Here is a 24,762-nt window from a genome sequence, read left to right on the forward strand (position 1 = left end):
CTCTTCCCGATTGCCCTGGTGTGGTGGCAGTCTGGGTAATAAGGGGTTAATGTCAGCTCACAGCTGCTGCTAAGCCCTAGATTAGTAATGGAAGGCGTCTGAGACCCCCCCCAAATTATTAATCTGTAAGTGAAAAGAAACAAACTCCCAAAAAATCCATTATTTGAAATAAAATCTTAAACGCCCTCTTAAAACCACTTTATTAACCCCCCCCAAATACCCTTACAGGTCCGACATAATCCACATGAGGCTCCTTACGATTCCAGCTCTGCTAGAAATGAATCACAGCGTGCGATCATGCCATATAACTGCACATTGTAAATTCTGGCAGAGACTGAGCCTCAGTGGGGACGTCACTCAGGTTATCTGCGGCCACAGCTGGAGGTTCCCACGGTCCTCCACCTGTGACTGCAGGTAACTTGACCTCAGGTGACTTCGGTGACCTCGCCTGAGTTCATTGAGGTCCCCTGAGGTCAGGTTACCTGCGGTCACAGGTGGAGGACCGTGGGAACCTCCAGCTGTGTCCACGGCTAACCTGAGTGACTTCACTGCTGATTGTGCGGCTTACTCAGTCTCTGCCTGAACCTCACAGCGGGTACTCAATCTAAATTCAGATGTTGCAGAGCTGAAATTGTTGTGGGACCTCGTGTGGATTATGTCGAACCTACAGGGGTGTTTTGGGTGTTAGAGGTTTTTTTGTATTTTCTTTCAAATAAAGGATTTTTTGGGTGTTTGTTTTTTCTTTTCACGTACAGATTAGTAATGGGTGGTCTCATAGGTGCCTCCCATTATTAATCTAAGGCTTAGTGACAGCTGGGAGCTGACATTAACCTCTTATTACCCCGTTTTCCACCGCACCAGGGCAATTGGGCAGAGCTGGGTAAAGTTCGGCACTTGTCGCATATAAGGATGCAAGCTGCTACATTTAGGCTGGGGGTAGCACAATAAGCATGGCCCTCCCCAGCCTGAGAATACCAGCCCCCAGCGGTCAGGGCTTTAAATTGGGGGGGGGGGGGACCGCACTCCAGTTTTTAAAATTATTTATTAATAAAAAAAACGCCACATGCCGTTCTTCCTATTTTGGTACACGGCCAAGATAAGTACACAGCTGGGGGTTGCAGCCTGTAGCCATGGCGTTATCTGTGCTGGCTATCATCTGGGCCAATGTATTTTATTTTGATGTACGATATGGAACCGCCCACCAGTGTCTGTGATTGGAAGTGTCAAACACAGTCACTCAACATAGGACGCCGGTTGGCGGGGGAAGCAGTGCATATGTAATGAAGGTAATGCGTGGAAGTGGACAATTGAGCCGGTGACTTTGTAAGTATGAAGTGCTTGCTATTATCTCTTTTTGACGGATTCTGGCCCCAATAGATTATATGGGGACCAGCTTCCGGCCAGATACCAGGGATCAATCCCCCGCTGACCCAATTCGGCGGGGGATTGATCTGCGAGTCCTCCATCACTAATGAGAAACGCAGGGGAAAAATGCAAAAAGAATTGACATGCTGCATCTTTGTAGTCACCAGAAAGATGCAGCCAAAAAAGCTGCAACGTGTGTACAGCAAGAATGAAATCTCAGACTATTCTGGGGAAGGAAATGCATACAGTTTTACAATAATAGCCTTATTATTCTCAAAGATGGACCATACACTGCCAGCATAAACATACACATGTATAGCCTTTCATCTCATCCCTTACCTTCTTGTAGATTGCAATCTTTCATGAACTTTCTCCTCATGTTTTAAATTGTTTGAATTATAGATTTACTCTGTAATGTCAGATATTGTCTGCACTTGTCGCCTTTTGACTTGTAAAGTGTGTTGGCATATGTTAGTGCTATAGAAATACCAAAATTTCATAAATAAATATTGTAGGATTTTGTGTGCTGGGACCCCCTTAAATCCGGACAATGGGGCACTTCTAATTATTACAGTTTGTAGCATCCAATCTTATTAAAATGAATGTGTTGTATCTGAATCACACATCCATGTCGAAGTATGAATGGTGATTCATAGACTAGCTGTGGATCTCCTGACCCGAACCAAACGGCCTCATGTATTCACACGAGACTGTTGTCTTTGGGTTGGGAGTCCTGCAGCCGGTCTTTGACTTACAGACTGACACACAAAACAAAGTTGTTAATGGAGCCTTACAATAAGTGCTGACCGCTTTAACGTTTCATTGAATATATATATTTTAATTTTTTTTTTTTCTAGGCTTGTTTTATGCACTTTCATATAACACAAGAATTGATCAAGATAACGTTGCTGCAGTTCTGCCTACAGGTATCTATTCATTTTTTTTTTTCCCCACAAAGTTTAGGAACTCATAGTATTTAAAGAGGAGAATTAATGTAAGAGCGGCTTCTTGGGCTGCTCTCACACTACGTTTTTTTTTTTTTTAACATGCGTCATGAACGTTTACAAACGCATGTGTTATTTTGCAGGATCCTGTCACTTGAAGTTTATGGGCGGGCATTGGAGTCATGTGATCGGGAGTCAGTGGAACTGAACATGATAGACTGGAAGCCGGCTTCTGACAGCTGCGGAGGTTCGTAACCAAGGTAAACATCGGGTAACTTGCTTGGATACCCGATATTTACCTTGGTTACGAGCATCCGCAGGTGCTAGGAGCCGGGCTGCCTGCTCCCTGCACACGTAACCAACGTAAACATCGGGTAACGAAGAAAAGCGTTTTGCTTGGTTACCCAATATTTATCTTGGTTACGAGTGTCCGCAGCTCTCAGGCGGGGGAGAGCGAGGGAGGGGGAGAGAGGGACTGATCACCCGAGGCTGGTTTTTGTGCATGCTCAGTAGAGCAAGCAGGATCCTGTCTATCAGCATGCCAGCGTTCACATGCAATTGCATGCAGTATAGTCCGGATGCAGTATTTGGACGCAGCTCAAAAACGCTACAAGTAGCGTTTTTGAAAAATGTTAAAAAACTGCAAGTCGCTGGATCCTCACTATAATGCACGCAAACGCATGTTGACGCGAGTCCATTGCCAATGCATTGAAATGAAAACGCATTTGCACTGGATCCGTTTTTGCGTTAAAAAAACATTCAGGACGCATGTTAAAAAAAAACAGTGTGAAAGCAGCCTTAGCAGAATTAGGTCACAGCAGTCAGTGCAGCTGAGTTTAGCTGTGTATCTTTACAAACCCTTCTAGGAACTCTTGCCCTTTCATAGCACAGTGAAGTCTGCTGTACAGCCCCTCCCCCACATTGCCTTTTTGGAGATGAGCTCAAAGGTGTCTGTTGTGCTCACAGCAACTTGTAATCTGTCTATAGTGAAAGCAGAGCAGACTGCCATTACATCTCACACAGGAGTAAGCTGTTTTGGCCTGTGTTCTTTCTCTCCTGTGTGTTGCTGCCTGTTTATGATTGGGCAACATCATTCAGGAGGAAGAAGTATACACCCCCAGTGATAACAACCACTTGGACTTAAAGGGTTTTTCCGTCTCCATAATCCCATCCCAAGAAGTAGTAGCAGATGTTGTTGCTGTTCTGTTCTAAATCGTGTAAGTTTCAATGTTCATATGACCATCCATGAAACAGAACTTATTGCTGGATAGCTATTATAAAGCTTTCTAAATATAAAACTGCATTGTGTACAATCTGCATATCAGTGATATTTTGTTTTTCTTAGGAAAGCTGATTATATCTGTAAATAAAGACACCTATGAAGAGTTGGGACTGCAGGGCAAGTCCTCTCTATATTCAGGGAAACATGTCATGCGATATAGTAAGTTTCAGGCGTATGCTTACTGTCTTTGAGCCCTGTGCATTTAATCTGCTTTATTAGTGACTATTTACCTTGATTTTTCAGTTATTACAATTGATCTGACAGACAGTGCCATGTCACCAGATGGCAAAAAGTTCCAGCGTGTGAGGTGGGCCCTGACTGAGAAAAAGCCTCTGAGTTTTGATTTCTTGGTTGCTCGGGATAATTCAGGTAGTTCACTCCTCTTACATACAAATTCCAGATACAGTGGAACCTCGGTTAGCGAGTATTTCGCTTAATGAGCAAAGCTGCTTGTAAATTTGTAACTGTTTATGAGCAAGCTTTGCTGTACGAGCAAAATACTCACCGCACACACTTCCGGTTCAGTACATCCACTGTGCTCTAACCTGCTCTTGCAGGCCACACAAACACACACGCACGCACACACACATTATGCTCACCTTACCTTCCATTCCCTCGCCGCCTCCTGGAACTTGTAGTTCGCCCGAACAGGATGTGTATCGGGTAACCATCGCGACCGATGCTGGACCTTCCACTCCTAGCGTGCTGACGTCAAAGGCAGGGGCCACTTTCTTTTGAGTAGCAGCTGACAGCGGACGTTCCTCCCTCGTCGCGATGCTTGCCGATAAACATCCTGTAGCGGCAAACTACAAGAACAATGAGGCCGGTGTGTATGATGTAGACGCATCATGTATACAGGCTTCAGAAAGAGGACGAAGATGGCCGAAAGAGGCGGCGCCAGCACCGGACAACGGAGGCGCCCATATGGCCAACCGAGCGACCGTTAGGTAAGTATTATAAAGTGGTTTTTTTTTTATGTTCTCACAGCGGCCTGGGCTCTTATACAGCATGTTAGAATGCTGTATATGAGAGCCCGGCAGTGGTGGCTGCAGCTTATATGCCAAAAAAGTGGGGACCGGTTCCCTTTAACCCCTTCACGACCATGGACGGATATATCCGTCATGGAGCGTGTCACATTAAGCCCCGCCCCCTGCCGCGGGCAGGGTGCGGCTCTCGGCGCACATATCAGCTGTTTACAACAGCTGACGTGTGCCTGCATGTTACGAGTGGAATCGCATTCCACCTGTAACATTAACCCCTTACATCTCGCTCCCAAAGTCTGGCAGCGAGATGTATATACGCGCGGTGAAGATTTTCACTTGCTGCCGCCCCCACCGGAAGGCACGTGTGTGATCACGTGACTTCCGGTGGTTGCCATGGTAGCACAGAGTCATATGATGACGCCTGCAGCTATGACGAGTCACTTTCATTTTCACCCGGCCCGGAGGCCAGTGAAGCGGGAAGTGACCGTATCTGCTGTTTACAGCTGTATAGCTGTGATCAGCAGATAGATCAGAGCGATCGGATTGCTGATCCATATAGCCCCCTAGGGGGACTAGTAAAATAAAAAAAGTGAAAAAAAAAAAGTTTTAAATTAAAAAAAAAAAAACTAAAGGTTTCAAATCACCCCCCCCCTTTCACCCCATTGAAAATTAAAGGGTTAAAAAAATAAATATACACATTGGGTATCGCCGCGTTCAGAAATGCCCGATCTAGCAAAATATACAATCTATTAATCTGATTGGTAAACGGCGTAGTGGCAAAAAAATTCCAAACGCCAAAATTACGTTTTTTTTTGGTCGCCGCAACTTTTACGCAAATGTAATCACAGGTGATCAAAATGTAGCATCTGCGTAAAAATGGTACCATTAGAAACGTCAGCTTGAGACTCAAAAAATAAGCAGTCACTGAGCCATTGATCCCAAAAAAATGAGAACGCTACGAGTTTCGGAAAATGGCGCAAAACGTACGCCACTTTTATTGGACAAGCTTGTGAAATTTTTAACCCCGTAGATACAAGTTAACTTATACATGTTTGGTGTCTACAAATTCTCACCGACCTCAGGCATCATACCCACACATCAGTTTTACCATATAGTGAACACCGTGAATAAAACATCCCAAAAACTATTGTGCCATCACACTTTTTTTTTTTTTTGCAGTTTTTCCAGTACACCATATGGTAAAACTTATGGTTTCATTTAAAATTACAACTCTTCCTGCAAAAAAAACAAGCCCTCATATGGCAAGATTGACGGAAAAATAAAGTTACGGCTCTCGGAAGAAGGGGAGCAAAAAACAAAAACTGAAAGTGCTCTGGGGCTGAAGGGGTTAATAATCGATGGGTCTCTGCACGCATCAGTGAATATTTATTTATTTTTTTTCTCCTGACCGTGTCTCCGTGCGGCGTAAACGTGTGTACGTGTGCTCCGCACGGAGACATATCCGTTGTGGTTTTTTTTTTTTTTTTTTTTTTTTTTCTAGCATCACTATGGTGTGATCCGTGAAACACTTACCACAAAAACACATAGTTAGGTCCAGAAATATTTGGACAGTGACACAAGTTTTGTTATTTTAGCTGTTTACAAAAACATGTTCAGAAATACAATTATATATAAATATGGGCTGAAAGTGCACACTCCTAGCTGCAATATGAGAGTTTTCACATCCAAATCGGAGAAAGGGTTTAGGAATCATAGCTCTGTAATGCATAGCCTCCTCTTTTTCAAGGGACCAAAAGTAATTGGACAAGGGACTCTAAGGGCTGCAATTAACTCTGAAGGCGTCTCCCTCGTTAACCTGTAATCAATGAAGTAGTTAAAAGGTCTGGGGTTGATTACAGGTGTGTGGTTTTGCATTTGGAAGCTGTTGCTGTGACCAGACAACATGCGGTCTAAGGAACTCTCAATTGAGGTGAAGCAGAACATCCTGAGGCTGTCGGTGGCTGACAGCACCTCACTTAAGGATTCCACTGACCGTCAGATTGACTTTCTGGCCAAATCTGTGTATGAAGCTGCGGGGGCCGCGTTTTCCCCGACTTTTGCAGCAGTGTGGGCTCTCAAAGCCATCTCTGCTTCTCTAGAGGAGATGCATTCCCTCACCAAGGAATCTATGCCTGAGATGGTTACCTTAACTGCTCAGGCTTCAGCTTTTTCATCCTATGCCATGTCTGCCATGCTAGAGGCTGCTCACCGCACTGCGGTGGCTTCAGCTAATTCTCTTGTTATCCGCAGGATCTTGTGGCTTCGAGAGTGGAAGGCAGATGCTTCTTCCAAGAAGTTTCTTGCTGGGCTCCCTTTTGCTGGTTCACGGCTGTTTGGTGAACAGCTGGATGAAATCATTAAAGAAGCTACTGGCGGGAAGAGTACTTCCATGCCACAAACCAAGACCAGGAAACCCGCCCAGGGTAGGAATCTATCGAGGTTTTGTTCCTTTCGTTCCTCCAACTGGTCATCCTCTAAGCCTTCCGCTTCGTCCGCTAACTCAGCCAAGGATCAGAAATCCAACTGGCGCCCAAAAGCGCGTCCGCAGAAGACCGCAGGAGGTTCTGCCACTAAGGCAGCTTCCTCATGACTCTCGGCCCGCTCCAGCCACGTCCTTAGTCGGTGGCAGGCTCTCCCACTTTGGCGACGCTTGGTTAAAGCAAGTCTCCGATCAGTGGGTGAGAGACATCATATCTCACGGCTACAGGATAGAATTCTCTTCCAGCCCACCAAACAGATTTTTTTTCTCTCAACTCCCCCCTGCTCCAAGGCCGCTGCCTTCTCGCAGGCCGTGGCGTCCTTGCAGGCAAACGGAGTGATTTGTCCCAGTTCCCGCTCAGGAACGGTTCAGAGGATTTTACTCAAATCTCTTCCTAGTTCCGAAAAAGGACGGTACCTTCCGGCCCATCCTGGATCTCAAGCTTCTCAACAAGCATGTCCGGGTGTGGCATTTTCGCATTCAGTCTCTGCGATCAGTCATTGCCTCTATGACCCAAGGGGAGTTCCTGGCGTCCATCGACATCAGAGATGCCTATCTACATGTGCCAATCGCAGTGTCACATCAGCGTTGATTACGTTTGGCGATAGGAGAGGATCATTTCCAATTTGTGGCTCTCCCATTCGGGTTAGCCACGGCCCCTCGGGTATTCACCAAGGTCATGGCGGCAGTGATTGCGGTCCTGCACCTCCAGGGGTTAGCAGTGCTTCCTTATCTGGACGACCTTCTGGTCAAGGGTACATCCAGCGCAGACTGTCAGCGGAGTGTTTCGCTCACTCTCGCCACCCTAGCCGAATTCGGGTGGATTGTCAATCTTCCCAAATCCACTCTGACTCCGACCCAGAGTCTCACGTACCTAGGGATGCAGTTCGAGACTTTGCCGGCACTAGTGAAGTTGCCCTTAGACAAACAGCTGTCACTCCGGTTGGCGGTGCGCTCTCTCCTGAGGCCCCGCCGTTATACCCTCAGGCGTCTGATGCAGGTGCTGGGTCAAATGGTGGCCTCCATGGAGGCGGTTCCCTTTGCCCAGTTCCATCTGCGTCCTCTGCAGCTGGACATTCTCCGCTGTTGGGACAAGCGGCCTTCCTCCTTACAGAGGTTAGTGGCTTTGTCGCCACGGACCAGGAGCTCTCTTCAGTGGTGGCTTCGACCCCTCTCCCTGTCCCAAGGGCGCTCCTTTCTGACTCCGTCCTGGGTGATTCTCACCACGGATGCCAGCCTATCCGGCTGGGGAGCGGTACATCTCCACCGCAGAGCACAGGGCACTTGGACTCCGTCCAAGTCAGCCCTTTCAATCAATGTGCTGGAAACCAGAGCTGTGCTTCTAGCTCTCCTAGCCTTTCACTACCTGTTGGCGGGCAGGCACATTCGAGTCCAGTCAGACAACGCGACAGTGGTTGCCTACATCAATCACCAAGGCGGGACACGCAGCCGCCTGGCAATGTTGGAGGTCCAACGCATTCTTTAATGGGCGGAGGACTCAAAGTCCACCATATCCGCAGTCCACATCCCTGGCGTAGAAAACTGGGAGGCAGATTATCTCAGCCGTCAATCCGTGGACGGTGGCGAGTGGTCCCTGCACCCAGCGGTGTTTCAGTCAATCTGCCGCAAGTGGGGCACTCCGGACGTGGACCTAATGGCATCCCGTCACAACAACAAGGTTCCGGTTTACGTGGCTCGCTCCCACGATCCTCAGGCCTTCGCCGCGGACGCTCTGGTTCAAGACTGGTCCCAGTTTCGTCTGTCCTACGTGTTTCCCCCTCTAGCTCTCTTGCCCAGAGTCCTGCGCAAGATCAGAATGGAGGGCCGTCGAGTCATCCTCATTGCACCGGACTGGCCCAGGCGAGCTTGGTATCCGGACCTGCTCCAACTGTCCATGGAGATGCCGTGGCATCTTCCGGACCGTCCAGACCTGCTCTCGCAAGGTCCGTTTTTCCGCCCGAATTCTGCGGCACTCAAATTGACGGCGTGGCTCTTGAGTCCTGGATTTTGACGGCTTCTGGTATTCCTCCTGAAATCATCTCCACTATGACTCGGGCCCGTAAGTCTTCCTCCGTCAAGATCTATCACAGGACTTGGGAAATTTTCCTGTCCTGGTGTCGCTCTTCCGGCCATTCTCCTTGGCCATTCTCGTTGCCGACCCTTCTGTCTTTTTTACAGTCCGGTCTGCAGCTAGGACTGTCCCTCAACTCTCTCAAGGGACAAGTCTCAGCTCTATCAGTGCTGTTCCAGCGGCGTCTCGCCCGGCTGGCTCAGATCCGCACCTTCATGCAAGGTGCGTCTCACATCATTCCGCCTTATCGGCGGCCCTTGGATCCCTGGGACCTTAACTTGGTCCTCACGGTATTGCAGAAACCCCCTTTCGAGCCCCTTAGGGAGGTTTCTTTGTATCGTCTTTCTCAAAAGGTGGCCTTTCTAGTTGCCATAACTTCTCTCAGAGTCTCTGATTTGGCTGCGCTCTCCTCGGAGTCACCTTTTTTTGGTTTTTCACCAAGACAAGGTAGTTCTCCGTCCGACCCCGGACTTTCTTCCTAAGGTGGTCTCTCCCTTCCACGTTAACCAGGATATTTCCTTGCCTTCCTTCTGTCCGGCCCCTGCTCATCGCTTTGAGAGAGCGCTGCATACTCTAGATCTGGTGCGTGCTCTCCGGATCTATGTGTCTCGCACCGCTGCGCTTAGGCGGTGCACCTCTCTTTTTGTGCTAACCACAGGGCGGCGCAAGGGTCTCTCTGCTTCTAAGCCGACCTTGGCCCGTTGGATTAGATCGACCATTTCGGACGCCTACCAGAGTACTCAGGTGCCTCCCCCCGCCGGGGATCAAAGCACACTCGACCAGAGCTGTCGGTGCCTCTTGGGCATTTAGGCACCAGGCTACGGCTCAACAAGTCTGTCAGGCTGCCACTTGGACTAGCCTGCATACCTTTTCGAAGCACTACCAAGTGCATGCTCATGCTTCGGCAGATGCGAGCTTGGGCAGACTCATCCTTCAGGCGGCTGTCGCCCACTTGTGAAGTTAGTCTCCGCCTACTTCTTAGTTTTTTCTGTTTATTCCCACCCAGGGACAGCTTTGGAACGTCCCATGGTCTGGGTCTCCCAAAGGAACGATAAAGAAAAAGAGAATTTTGTTACTTACCGTAAATTCTTTTTCTTATAGTTCCGTATTGGGAGACCCAGCTCCCTCCCTGTTGCCTGTTGGCAATTTTCTTGTTCCGTGTGTTATCACCGGCTGTTGTCGTGGACAGAGTCTCCGGTTGTTCCGCTTCTTACTCGGTTCACTTGTGGGTGGCTATTCTCCTTCAGCTTTTGCACTAAACTGGCTAGGACTGGCTACCAGGGGGTGTATAAGCTCAGAGGGAGGAGCTACACTTTTAAGTGTAGTACTTTGTGTGTCCTCCGGAGGCAGAAGCTAAACACCCATGGTCTGGGTCTCCCAATACGGAACTATAAGAGAATTTACGGTAAGTAACAAAATTCTCTTTTTTTTATACTCTCCTTCTCCAATGACGCTGTCTTCAGCCTCTACTGCCTCTTCCTTCCAGCCCGGCTGCTTATTCTCATGCATATTCATTTATGCATGGAGCAGCCGACCCAGAAGTAGCTGCAGCGGGGGTTTGCGGCGGCTGGCTACACAGAGCCGAAGAGTGCCATGGACAGCAGGAGCAGGGACAGGTGAGTATACATCCATGTGCTGTCACGGATTTCTGACCTGGATAGCACATGGATAACCCACACGGAGGGACATATGCGTTTTTTACACATCAGTGAAAAACGTCTGTTTTTCACTGTCATGTGAAACAGACCTTAGGCAGAATCAAAAAGAAACAGCAGATCCAGAATTGGTGTGGTGGTTTTTTTTTTTTTCTCTTCTTTTACGGTGTTCACTGAAGGGATTAACTAGCTTGACTGTTTTACAGATTGGGTTGTTATGGATGTGGTGATACCAAATGCTGTATGTGTACTTTTGTTGGTAGTGTGTGTTTTTTGTTTTTTTGTTTTTCAGAAAAAATTCCTTATTTATTGGAATTTTTTATTTTTTCCTTCAGGTTCGTTTTTTAATGTTAAAAAATATTTGTTAATATTAATGTCGAACTTTTTTTACTTGATCCCTTTTATGGGACCTAACTTCGGTGGTCTAATCACTGATCTATTCCACTGTAATGCTTGATCACTGCAGTGGATTAGATCTGTCAGTGCTGCATTCACAGCACTGACACTTCGCCCAACACACCATGCATCTGATGGGGATGTCAGTTTAGGTGGACGGCCATGTCTTGGTAGGTTTGTAGTTGTACCATAATCCTTCCATTTTTGATGATGGATTGAGCAGTACTCTGTGAGGCCAAAGTTCTGAACATCTATTATTTTTATAGCTAAGAATAGGGACCACGGGGTCAGAAATGTCAGTCCTTGACTTAACTTGACTTGTAACTGGCAGATATTAATTTGGATATATGCAATTTTGTGGTAAGGAAAGCAGCTGTTTTATAGTGTGTTAGCACAAATATGCTATTCTTATCAGAATAGAACATTTAGTACATTTTAAAAATAATTTACTTCTATTTTATATTTGTATATGAATAGACAGTACACAGATAACAATGGAATGTGCACAAGTAAAAAAAATATTAAAAAAATAAAATGATCAAAACCCTGACTTGTCTATTATTATTATTAATAATAATAATAATAATAATAATAATATTTATTTATTTATATATAAGTTTGTGGAGGAGGGAAAGATCATAACTGATCAAAGAGATATTTTGTGGGTCCTGTAGAGACAGCTGAGCTGCATATATTCTGTTTATATATCTGATGCATCCAGAAAATTATTGTTGGAGGATGATGTGCTTATACTTATTTTATTTTTCTTTCATTTCTTAGAAGAACCATCTATATCATCTTATTTTTCAAAGTATATCGTTAAGGAGTATCCATATAAGATAACTTCTAGTGTTTCCAGAGATCTGCCCTGTCCGGTGCTGAAGAGTGACGAGCTGCATGGTAAAGGAGGAGTGTCATGTGGTGCCCCTGAAGTTTTTGAATGGCTTGGAGCCATCAGCAATAATATTGACTGGTAGGTGAAGTATCTGTAGATTTCAATCTAGAATACAACTTTCATGACATATATTTCATATATAGCAAATGCTATTAAAAGTACACAACACTTACTAAAAGTGAACAAGATGAATGTCCATGACTTGCAAAATGCTCATGTCCGTTCAGAAAATGTATCGGTTTCAATTCATAGCTCCAAGAATGTATTATTAATAATAGTATTACTATTACAACTTTTATGTTTCAGTGGAAGAACTTTGTTTTGTTTTTGGTTTTTTTATTTTTTTTTTACCACATTAAAAAAATATTCAAATGCACAATTGGTGTTGCTACCTTCATGAAAGTCTGATGTATCAAAATATTGTTAATCGGCTCAGTACACATACTGCAATAACAAGACAAAAAAAGGGCCAGAATTGCCTGCAACAGAAAATAATGTAATAACAGGCAGTCAAAACCTCATCTATACCACAAAATGTCAATGAAAATAGCAGCTCAAGGCACAAAAAACAAGCATTCGCACAAAAATGTAAAACATTGTGGCTCTCGGAAAGTTGTTACACAAGCAAGATTTTATTTTTTAAAATTTTTTTAATTTTTTTTTTTTCTTCCCTACAACAAAACAAGAACTAATACATGTTTGATATCTACGTAAATTCTATTGACTTGGGGAATTATATCACTAGGTCAATTTTATGGTAAAATGAACGCTGTAAATAAAAAAAAAAAAAAAAATTGCATAATTTCACTTTTTTTGCTATTTCACCACACTTGAATTTTTTTTTCTTTTCCTGCTTGCCAGAACATTGTATGATCAAAGAATGGTGTCATTCAAAAGTACATTGGGTACGGAAAGTATTCAGACCCCTTTAAATGTTTCACTTTGTTTCATTGTAGCCGTTTGGTAAATTCAAAAGTTTTTTTTGTTTTTTTTTTTTTCCTCATTAATGTACACTCTGCACCCCATCTTGACAGAAAAAAACCCCAGACATGTAGAAATGTTTGCTAATTTATTAAACAATAAAAACTGAAATATCACATAAGTATTCAGACCCTTTGCTCAGACTTTCCGTACCCACTGAATAACTTGATTGGAAAAATAGTTATTTCCAGTTAGGCTATGTGCGCACGTGTGCTTATTACATGCAGTTACGCTGCGATCTGCAGCGCAGCGTAACTGCATGCGTCCTGCGTCCCCTGCACAGTCTATGGAGATTGTGCAGGAGCCGTGCGCACGTGGCATATTAGAACGCAGTGGTGCGGTTTGCATGCTGTCTATAGGGAGAGGCAGCATGCAGAGCGCACGTTCTCTGCCGGCACCATGCGCTTCAGAACGGAGCTTTTCAGCTGCGCTCTGAAGCGCACCTTTTAGGTGCAGTGCAGAGCGCACACGTGCGCACATAGCCTTAATCGAATTTGGTGCAATATCGGTGCGGTGTAGGCTTTACCATAATGACCTTTTGAACAAATAATTTTAATTTGAACATTTTCTCGGTTTTAAAAAGAATTTTGTACAATATAAATAAAACCTTTACTAAAATAAAAGCAAACTAAAACCAGGATCAGTCAGGGAGGCACAGAAAAACTAATGTTGGGTACAGGATGGGGTAAAATATGGATATAAAGGATAGGAACAGAGAAAAAAATAAGTAATGAAAAAATGTAAAGAAAGCAAAAGTTGACTGATAGCCCATATAATAATCATTTGATTCAGTTAAGTTTTGAGGACTTTTAGGATAAATAAACTTGGTGAACTCTATCCTTAAGTTAACTAGATGTCTTGCCAGTCTCCTGAGAGATACCATCGAATTTAATAACTACAAAACAAGTGGAAGTTTCTTGTTCCTAAGTGACAAATTCTTTTAGTGTTTGGCAATACTGCCTGTTTTTGAAGTATGTTTATATTTGTAGATATTGTGTGCCCCTGTGTTCTCAGTAATATTTCCTTTTGTCAGGATCTTTGTGTGGTGTCTTTTTTTTTTTTTTTTTTTCTCTTTTCGTTCCAAAATATTGCTATTAATTGGTTTGTATTTAACCTCTTCACGATATACATGACATACCCGGTTCGTCGTGGATCGTGTCACTGTGATCCCCGCCAGCTGGCGGCGATCCCCGCACATGTCAGCTGATTTTGAACAGCTGACATGTGTGCTTCCCAGGCACGAAGTGTATCCGCGATCCACCCACGCCTATTGACCCCGTTACATCTTGCTGTCAAAATCTGACAGCGTCCTGTAACAGCGTGCCGCGGTAAGCATTCACTTACCCGGCGCCATCGAAAGTCACATGATGTGATCAACTGGAGCCGATGGTTGCCATGGTAGCACAGGAACATGCGATGACTCCTGTAACTATCATGAGTCACTTCCTCTTACACCCGGCAGAGCACTGTGTATGAGAGGACAGCAGCTTTTCTGCAGATCAGAGCTATGCTGCTCTGATCTACAGAAATTAACAAGCGATCAGACTGCTGAGCCTTATAGTCCCCTAGGGGGACTAGTAATATAAAAAGTTAAAAAAAAAAGAAAGAAAGAAACCTAAAAGTTCAAATCACCCCCCCCCCATTCGTCTTATTTAAAATTAAAGGATTAAAAAAATTAAAAAAATATACACATTTTGGTATCGCCGCCTTCAGAAACACCCGATCTATCAAAGTATAAAATCAATTAATCTGATTGGTAAACAGCATAGCGGCAAAAGAATTCCAAACTCCAAAATTAGGGGTTTTTTTGGTCATCGCAAAATGCAATGACAGAAGATCAAAACGTAGCATCTGCGCAGAAATGGTACTGTTAAAAATGCCAGCCTGAGACCCAAAAAAATAAGCAGTCACTGAGCCCGAGATCCCTAAAAATTAGAAGGCTACGTTTTTGGAAAATGGCGCAAAAAGTGCACCACTTTTTTTTTGGACAAAATTGTGACTTTTTCTTAACCCCTTAGATAAAAGTAAACCTGTACATGTTTGGTGTCTATGAACTCATACTGACCTGAGGCATCACACCAACACATCAATTTTACCATATAGGGAACACTGTGAATATAATATCCCAAAAACAATTGTGCAATGGCACTTTTTTTTTTTTCAATTTTTCCACATTTTTTTGCAGTTTTAGAGTTCACTATATGGTAAAACTCAGGGTTGCATTTAAAATTACAACTCGTCCCGCATAAAATAAGCCCTTATATGGCAAGATTGATGGAAATATATATATTTCTAAATGGCTAAACTGTGAGGTTCCATCAGAAGAGCGTATATCTGTATCTGTTTTGCTATGGTAGATTTTTTGAAAGTTGGACAGGTATGTCTTTGTCTTCGTAAGGAACAAAGTGCATATCATCCAGGCTAAACTCTTTTGCAGGATAGGATGTGGTTTAACTCATTGTTGTTGTCCCAAAAAACGTTTGCGATATATCTGATTTACTGTTTTTTTTACTTTTTTGGGGGGGTGGGAAGTGGTAAGATTAGTTCTGAGATTTCTTTCAGAATTTACATATGCTAGCAATAGGGGGGTGATTTCAAAGCATTTTGTACTGCTTTCCATGCGTATAGTAGCTGCCACTGATGGAAAGTTTTGGAAAAGTCACATTGTTGTCTATGAAGTGTTCTCGAATTAGATATTTAGATATTTATTTATTGATTTTAAATAGGTTCGATTCTCCTGGAGAAAGCATCTTATTTCATGTCGGGAGAGGTCAATTTGATAACTGCCTGAGAGCATTATAATGTAGGGACAGAGTTCCTGATTCCAGCGATGTCACTTACTGGGCTGCCTAGTAGACCTATTCACAAAAATAGCCACAACATAAATTACCTAACACATATAATCTTTATTGAATAAAAAAAAAATAATAATTAAAATGAGCAAGGAAAAAAATACAACACGATGAGAATGGGTCCAGCACAGCAAGATGGTTATACAAAATTGTGACATAAGACGTAAACCAGCAACATATAATAGATTATAATGTACATTCTATACTTTGAAAAAAAAAAACAACAATATTAAGGCACACCCCCTGACGAAGGTACGCCGAAACACGCGTAAGGACCTGGGACTTGGTGCTGGCAAAGCTGCGGTCCTGACCTGACATGACTACAGGTAATTACCATTAGCACAGGTAGTCCTCGACTTACGACGTTGATCCGTTCTTATGCGTCGTCGTAAACCGAATTTCGACGTAAGTCGGACCAAACGTTCATACAGTACTGTACCATAATAACAGCACAGTACTGCAAACACTTAGCCTATCCCTACACCTTTTCTAACACAGTACCCTACATAATTATCAATATGCAGGTACAGTAAAATATTGTACAGTACCTTTAATGAAATACTGTACTGTATCAGATGAGTCTGGCTTACGTTTGGAAGCCATAATGAAGGGTGTTATGGCATGCAGAAGACTCGTTTTCCTCTGTAACCGGGTACAGTGTATAGCACTGGACTCTATTCTTCCGCTGCTTCACGTAGTTGCTCGTAGTTCGACTTGTGACGCGTAAGTCGGAATAAAGTGTTGTATATAGCGTCGTAACTACATAACTCGAGACCGTCGGAACCCGAGCACTACCTGTAAAATGTGTATGTATTGGTGTTTTCCTTTTTGTTTAACAGAAAGCACAGGCTACAATTTGATATCTGCACTTAATATTGTTGCTGCTGCTAGTTTAATATATGGATCAATTAGCTGCAATTTGTACGATTTTGAATTTTTGCACTGTTGGGCACTTTTGCACCTTTTTGCACTTTATATATAATGCATTAATTGGTATTTTTTTTTTTTTTTATTCCTATAGCTGTTTTATGTTTTTTTAAACAAATTGTACTTGCATGTATTTTTGGCACAATTTGCGCTTTAGGTGTATATCACATCTAGTACAATTGCTATTTGATGTATTGATAATTACTTGATTTGGCAGTATCGCACTTCAGTAGCTATTGGCACTACTTACACTTTGGACATAAATCATACTGACGCTACTATTTAACCTATATAATGATATTTGATGTATGGCTATTATTTGATGACATACCTCAGTTATGTGTCCGATCTGCAATCTGTATGTTTTAATATGGTTTTTTCCAAGTATAGAATCAACATTATGATCTATTGTATGTTGCTGGTTTACATCTTGTCACAATTTTGTATAATCACCTTGCTGTGCTGGACCCATTCCCTTTGTGTTGTCATTTTTTCCTTGCTCATTTTATTTTTACTATTTTATAATTTTTTGATTCAATAAAGATTATATGTGTTGTGTTTAAGTTGTGGCTATTTTTGTGAATTGGTGTACCTGTCAGTTTTTTGAATTTTTGAATAGCCCGTCCATAGGAATAATTTGCGTGAAATTTGATACTGTAAAGCTGGCTTTAGACGCTACGAGATCGCTACAGCGATCTCGTTGGGGTCACTGATTTTGTGACGCACATTCGGCCGCTGTAGCGATCTCTGTGTGTGTGTGTGTGTGTGAGTGTGTGACTCCTAGGAGCGATTTTTGGATCGTTGCAAAAACGTCAAATAGCTCCTCGTTGACATGGGGGTCCATTCTCAAATATCGCTGCTGTCACGTGGGCGAAGTTGATCCTCGTCCCTGCGGCAGCACACATCGCTACGTGTGATGCCGCAGGAACGAGGAACCTCTCCTTACCTGCCACACGCCAGCAATGAGGAAGGAAGGAGGTGGGCGGGATGTTCGTCCCGCTCATCTCCACCCCTCCGCTATGATTGGCCGGCCGCTTAGTGACGTCGCTGTGATGCCGAACGTCCCTCCCCCTTGAGGGAGGGATTGTTCGGCAGTCACAGCGACACCGACGACTAGGTAAGTGCGTGTGACCCTGCCGTAGCGATAATGTTCGCTGCGGCAGCGATCACCAAATATCGGCATAACGATAGGGGCGGGTGCTATCACGCTCGCCATCGCTAGCATCGGCTAGCGATGTCGCAGCATGTAAAGCCCGCTTAAGTCTATTGTTGACACGTTATACACCCTTGGTTGGCAATTATTGGTTTAAAACTGGGCTGCTTAGTATAGGTTTTGATAAAATCACAGTTTAATCAGCAGTAGATTATCATTAGAGGACTACTTTGCGTGCTGCCAGGTAGTCCAGCATATTAATGAGCTCTGTATAACTGCTAAATCTGCAGCAGAGGAAACATTGATTTTTATCAAAATGACAGGAAACAGCTCAGTAAGTGACACATCGCTGGAATCAGTCTGTCTCTACATTATGCTGCTCTCCGATGAGACACATAAACAATTGAGCAGTGCACATCTCATGTTTAATGCATATGCCACTCCATAAAGGACTTCCAGAAAAAATTGAAAACAGGAGTTTTGAGGCAGAGTATAAAATGTAACAACTTTATTTCGTGTGAAAAAGTTAAAAAAAAAATTCAGTTTATACAATTACAATATCATGGTGCTGGGAAATGGGTGAAAACTCACATGGTAGTGAGAGAACCGAGGCAGGGTCACCAAAGGGATGGGAAGTCCAAAAGGAAAGGACTCAATAAAACTATGATCATGTCATGGCTGACAAGTAATGAGCCTTCAACACATGCAGGCTATTTCTATGCAGAAGGCAACAAACAAGTCAGCATAAAAATTATTAGGGTTATAGTCCTAAGACTTACACATAGCTAAGGTGGTTGCCCAGGCGTCTCACAGCAACAGAAAAGACCGTCCAACGCGCGTTTCGCGGAGTAGTAGGATGTTTCCGCGAAATGCTCCCTCTTTGAAGAGTTTTATTCTCCACTCTTGGTCTCTTTTTTTTTTTCTTCCAAATAAACTTTTTGAGAGCTGAATCTGAAATTTAGATAACAGCCCCTTTATAACTGGCAGTCATAAATAAATATATACAGTATATTAATATAATTAGCAGTTTTGGCAGAACAAATCTCTTGTAAGTTATTATTCTTCCTAACCATGACCAATCATGTTAGAAAATATTTGTCGTCTCTGGTGTCTTTTTAAAGAATTTTGTAGATTTACTTTTCTTGATGTACCGAGCTTCTTGGGGATCTTAATCTCCAAATGTATGGTGTGTTTCTTTTCCCATTTGTAGTCAAACTCTTCCTGAATGTTACATCTCAGATCTTTATCTAGATTCAAACCTAAACACTGAGATTGTTTATTTTGTAGTAAGACACTTTTGTGAAATTGGAAATTTCTCTTAATGACCATGAAGGGGTCTGTTAATGACAATATGATGTCAACCACGAAGAAGCTAACGTTAGAATTCCTAATTTCACATGGAATGTCCTTGATGTTAGCATTGTATTGTTTCCAAAAAAGGCTTCATAGTGCAAAAACAAGAGGCGACAATTGACATCCTTGTCTAGTTCTATTGGGAATTCAAATTAAATCTAAATCCTGGTTAATGGAAATAACTCTTTTGGAAGGATTACCATATAGGGCTAATACACCCTTTAAAATAAAAATGTGGCAGTAAAGCCGAATTTCTCCAATACTTTTCCCAGAATACCCTATATCCTGTTGAATGCTTTTTCTGCATCTAATAAGCGGAGTACGGATTGGGATTTATCTAGGTCCACGTTTTGAGTAGATTACAAAGTCTATCGGTAGCATCTGAAGTTTGTCTAAATTTTGATAACTCCCATTTGTCCTCATGAACCAAGACAGGAACTATCAATCTATTTGCAATGGCTTTTGCATATATTTTTATATCTTGAGTTGAGAAGGGATTTATTTTTGGCAATTAATTCTTGTGTTGATAAAACATCTCATTTTTGTTTCAGGATCACAATTATATTTGCTTCAATCATTTCGGCTGGTAAAGTGCCTGATTTAAAGAAAAACCTCTATTACAAATCTTGGTAATGTAGGCGAAAGTGTATTAAAAAAAAAAAAAAAAAAACGTGTGAAGACGACAAGCGGAGAAAAATCGACCAGAAGGAGGGATCCTTAAAAAAAAAAAAAAAAAAAAATTTAATAATTAAAAGGTAAATTAGGATAATGTAAAAAGTGGTGAGCACTATTTAAAGTATATACATAAAACATCAGATGTGGGAGTGTGGTAAGGGTGTACAATAAATGGTGGTGTGAGTAGTGCTGAGCGGACCCGGACTGTAAAAGTCTGGATCCGCGCGGTTTCAGCGCTATCTGTGCCGCACCCGGGCACAGGATTCCGGGTGCGTGATCCGGATTCGGCAATTAATAAAAATGAAGAAAATCAGAAATAAATGAGCGTTTCATACTTACCGAGACTCGGTATCATGGCGGCACACTGCTTCCGAGTCGCGCTTTCACTTCCTGTTGTGTGCACGCAATCACACAGCTTTCCGTGTTTTCCTCGCCCACCGGCCGTCCTCTCATCTGTGATTGGTTCCTGGCTGACGCGCTCCCAGCCTGTGACAGCTCTGCCATGCAATCATCGCTTATCGCGGCTCAGTAATAGGCTGCACTCAGAGCGGGCAGCCGTGCTCTATGGCTGCTCGCTTTGACATGTAGCAGAGCTGGATGTGTCTTCGCTTGATCTCGTGTGGATTACGCCGGAGCTGGAGGGCTGTGTTGTGGTAATAAAATGGTGAATGAGGGTGCGTTTGTAAGTTATTCTAAATAAAGGATTTTTCTCTGTGTGTTTATTTACATTCATTTACAGGTTTGTGATGTGGGTATCTCACAGACGCCCGTGCTATCACAAACCTATTACTCCGACTGGCACCGCATCACGCCTCAGGGAAGAGCTGGTAATGTACCGGGATTGCCACATCTAATAGATGCGGCAATACCGGGCGGCTGCGGGCTGAAATACCAGCCCCCAGCCGGCATTGCCATGGCTTGGGATGAAGGGGGGGATCACACGTCGGGTTTTTTAATTAATTTTTATTTTTATTTAAATTAAAAAAAAAAGAAAAAAAACGGAGTCACACTTGTGACGGATACACTGCTCCCCACCAGCCGTCTTGCCGCCTGTGATTGGTTGCAGTCAGCTGACACGCCGCCATTCAGGGTGGGGGCGTGTCTAACTGCAACCAATGACACGCGCCGGTGGGCGGGCAAAACAATGAATATTGATTTGTCGGCTCTGGAAGGGAAAAACGTGACCCTGAAGTGTGCCGCCATGACACAGCCTAGGTGAGTATACCGTACGCGCTCCTACCCCCCCCTTCCCCATCCCCTCCACAAACGTTTTTAATTTCCGGATTTCGGAGCGGATCGGACTTATTTTTAAGTCTGTCAGTCATCCGCCGACCCCGTTTTTTTGGGCGTTCGATCAGCTCTAGTTGTGAGATTTACTAATATATGTATTAGTCCTGCTATGTGTATTTCAGTCCCAATACGTTAGTGCAAATATCATGTGGCAAAAAGGTAGAGCAAGTAACATGTGAAAAAATGACATTTAATAACATACTAAAATAATAGAAACAATACGACCACCTCCAACTTACATTTTGCTTGGTAGATTTTTTTTGACTCCTTGAAAAAGCCTCAAAGCGAAAAACATTGGTGGTCCAGGGTGCTCATGTGTTTTGTTTTTTTTTTGTTTTTGTTTTTGTTTTTTTTTTTATTTTGGTTTGTCCTCTTACTACAGATATAACCCATTTTTTGCATTTAATTTATTGCAACTTTTTGTCCCATGATTTTTGTACTGTTTTTTTAATGTATAGGGAATGATATACACATAGTGGGATTAAATCCTATACAGTGGAACCTCTGATTACGAGCATAATTGGTTCCTGGAGTGAGCTCTTAAACCAAGTTACTCTTTATATCAAAGCGAATTTTCCCATAGGAAATAATTCAAACACAGACAACTCGTTCCACAACCCAAAAATATTTGCTGTATGTATACAAACTTATTACAGTAATACAACATAATGTCCTGTATTAATATAAAATTATTACAGTACACTGATACAAAATACTGTGCAGTAAAAAACAAAACATTAAACTACACTTTAGCATGCAATAAAATTGCTGGTGTGCGAGAGGTACAATATAAGCAATGTGCTGTACTGGTTATCAATAAAGTACAGTACTGGATTTACAAATGCAAATTGATAGACATGCTATATAGTACTGTACAAAAGTATACTGTATAAAGTACATATGTATGGAAAGTTACCTCCAGAGCGGGTCAGAGCGCGGTGAAAGGACAGAACCAGACGTGTGCACGGTGAATATTTGCTCTTCTTGCAAAGCATTGCTCTTAAACCAAGTTACAAATTTGTAAAAAGCTTTCCTTGTCTTGCAAAACGCTCTCAAACCAAGTTACTCTTAAACCAAGGTTCCACTGTATTAGTAAATCTCACACTATTATTGCATACGTTACCTCTTCCCACATCTGTTTTCTGTATATACTTAAATAGTGCTCACCACTTTTTGCATAATGCCAAGTCTGCTTTTTCTCACCATGAATGTTTTTGTTAATATACCTTTTTATGATGTATTTTAGTTTTTTTTTTTTTTGTTTTTTTTATATATATGATCCCTCCTTCTGTGGTTTCTTCTCTGCTTGTTGTTTTATAGTTATCATTAGATCAACCTACAGTGGGGAAAATAAGTATTTGCCAATTTTGCAAGTTTTCCCAGCTTCAAAGAATGGAGAAGTCCTGTAATTTTTATCATAGGTACACTTCAACAATGACAGAATAATAAAAAAAAAATCACATTTTATGATTTTGAAATAGTTATCTTGCATTTGATTGCATGAAATACGTATTTGATACAATAGAAAAACAGAACTTAATATTCGGTTCAGACACCTTTTGTTTGCAATTAGAGTTTGGACGTTTCCTGTAGTTCTTGACCAAGTTTGCACACACTGCAGCAGGGATTTTGTGCTACTCCTCCATATATACCTTCTCCAGAGCTTTCAGGTTTCGGGTCTGTTGCTCGGTAATATGAAGTTTCAGCTCCTTCCAAAGATTTTTCTATTGGGTTCAGGTCTGGAGACTGGCTAGGGTATTCCAGGACATTGAAATGCTGCTTTTAGAACCACTCCTTAGTTGCCCTGGCTGTTTTTTTTTTTTTTTGTCATGATTTATGCTGGAAGACCCAGCCACGACCCATCTTCAGTGCTTCCCAGGGGGCTTTGCTCTAGAATCACTGCGTTGAGAAACACGTGATGGTGTCTCCGCAGTGGAAATGTTGATCTCCCTAAGGTCAACAATGCTTGCTTAAGTAGTCTTTTACTAGGCATTGCCCCCACTAGCCAGATTCCTACTCCACACTGATGAGGGGCAAATACCCCGAAACGGCTGTCTGTGGATGGATACCATGTTTGGTATAGGTGGTCTCCTTGACTGGAGACTGCCCTTCCCGTGGTTGTTCCTTCCCGGTGAAAGACCTGGCTAGTTTCCTGCCAGCGTTGAGAAACATGTGATGGTGTCTCCGCGGCTTTCTCATTTGCAAATTTCAATACATAGCAGTCGTCCTGTCCCCTTTGCAGAAAAGCACCACCAAAGTATGAGGTTTCCACCCCCATGCTTCACGGATGAGACATTGTTCTTGGGGTTGTACTAATCCTTCTTCCTCCAAACACAGCTTGTGGAGTTGATACCAAAAAGTTTTACTTTTGTTTCATTTGACCACATAACCTTCCCATTTGCTTGCCTCTATATTATCCAGATGGTCATTGGTGAACTTCAAATGGGCCTGGACATGTGCTGGCGTGATCATGGAGACCATGCGTGCCCTGCAGGATTTTAATCCATGTTGGTGTAGTGTTACTAATAGTAATCTGTGAGACTGTGGTCCCAGCTCTCTTCAGGTCATTGACCAGGTCCTGAGTAAGTCTGGGCGGATTCCAGTCCTTTCTGAGAATGTTCCTTATCCCACAAGGCGAGATCTTGTTTGGAAGCCAAACATGAGTAAGATTGACCAGTCATTTTGTGTTTCTTCCATGTTCTAATTGCGCGAACAGTTGTTGGCTTCTCACCAAGTTGTTTGGCTATTGTCCTGTAGCCCAACCCAGCCATGTGCAGGTCTACAATTTTGTCCCTGGTGTGCTTCGACAGCTCTTTGGTCTTAGCCAAGGTGGAGAGGTTGGAGTGTTATTCGGTGTGTGGACAGGTTCTTTTGTACAGGTAACTAGTTCAAAAAAAGTTGCAATTCAGGTAATGAGGGATTCTTAAAAAAAAAAGTTATAGAGCTGTCTCAGTCAGAATTATTTATTTATTTTTTTTGCTGGTTGGTAGGTAATCAAATACTCATGTAATAAAATGCAAATTTTAATTTTATTTAAGTCATTAATGTGATTTTCTGGATTTTTTTTTTTTTTTTTTTTTTTTTTTACAGACCTTTTATTTTTGTAGGGCGGGAAAAAATAGTTGGTAATATTCATTGGTTAAGCCATCAGGACTCTAATTCAATTTTTTATTTTTTTTTGTAGGTGTTTTATGATATTTTCTATTTTTGAGATTGAAAAGGGGTTGTTTAAGAAATAAATTGGTCTGGTTTTTAATCTTTGGAGATTGATATTTTGTGAAGTTTCAGTATCATAAATATTTGGTTGTTGGAAGTCATTTTTGAGACTGTAAAGCTTACTATAGAATTCTATAAAGGCATTTGAAATATCTTTTAGGATGGATACATTCTTGCCCAGTCCCCCCCCCCACCCCAACCCTTTTTTTTTTTTTTTTTTTTTTTGAGGGGGTTGCGCTCTTAGG

General features: G+C 42.6%; 1 protein-coding gene across 5 annotated transcripts in view; it reads left to right on the top strand.

Annotated features, from left to right (window-relative positions):
- The window catches only part of RPP40 (ribonuclease P/MRP subunit p40), a 55,890-nt gene that overhangs the window by 11,807 nt on the left and 19,321 nt on the right, over positions 1–24,762 (top strand). For 3 of the 5 annotated variants that reach the window (XM_075316479.1, XM_075316476.1, XM_075316481.1), the window contains exons 3-7: positions 2,223–2,291; positions 3,655–3,750; positions 3,835–3,960; positions 11,956–12,148; positions 19,888–19,965. In XM_075316479.1, the coding sequence (XP_075172594.1) occupies positions 2,223–2,291; positions 3,655–3,750; positions 3,835–3,960; positions 11,956–12,148; positions 19,888–19,965 (562 nt within the window). The remainder of the gene's footprint in view (positions 1–2,222; positions 2,292–3,654; positions 3,751–3,834; positions 3,961–11,955; positions 12,149–19,887; positions 19,966–24,762) is intronic. The other 2 variants (XM_075316480.1, XM_075316482.1) reach the window with 1 other exon arrangement.

The sequence above is a fragment of the Anomaloglossus baeobatrachus genome, chromosome 6 (genome assembly GCF_048569485.1).
Source record: "Anomaloglossus baeobatrachus isolate aAnoBae1 chromosome 6, aAnoBae1.hap1, whole genome shotgun sequence".
NCBI classification, from domain to species: domain Eukaryota; kingdom Metazoa; phylum Chordata; class Amphibia; order Anura; family Aromobatidae; genus Anomaloglossus; species Anomaloglossus baeobatrachus.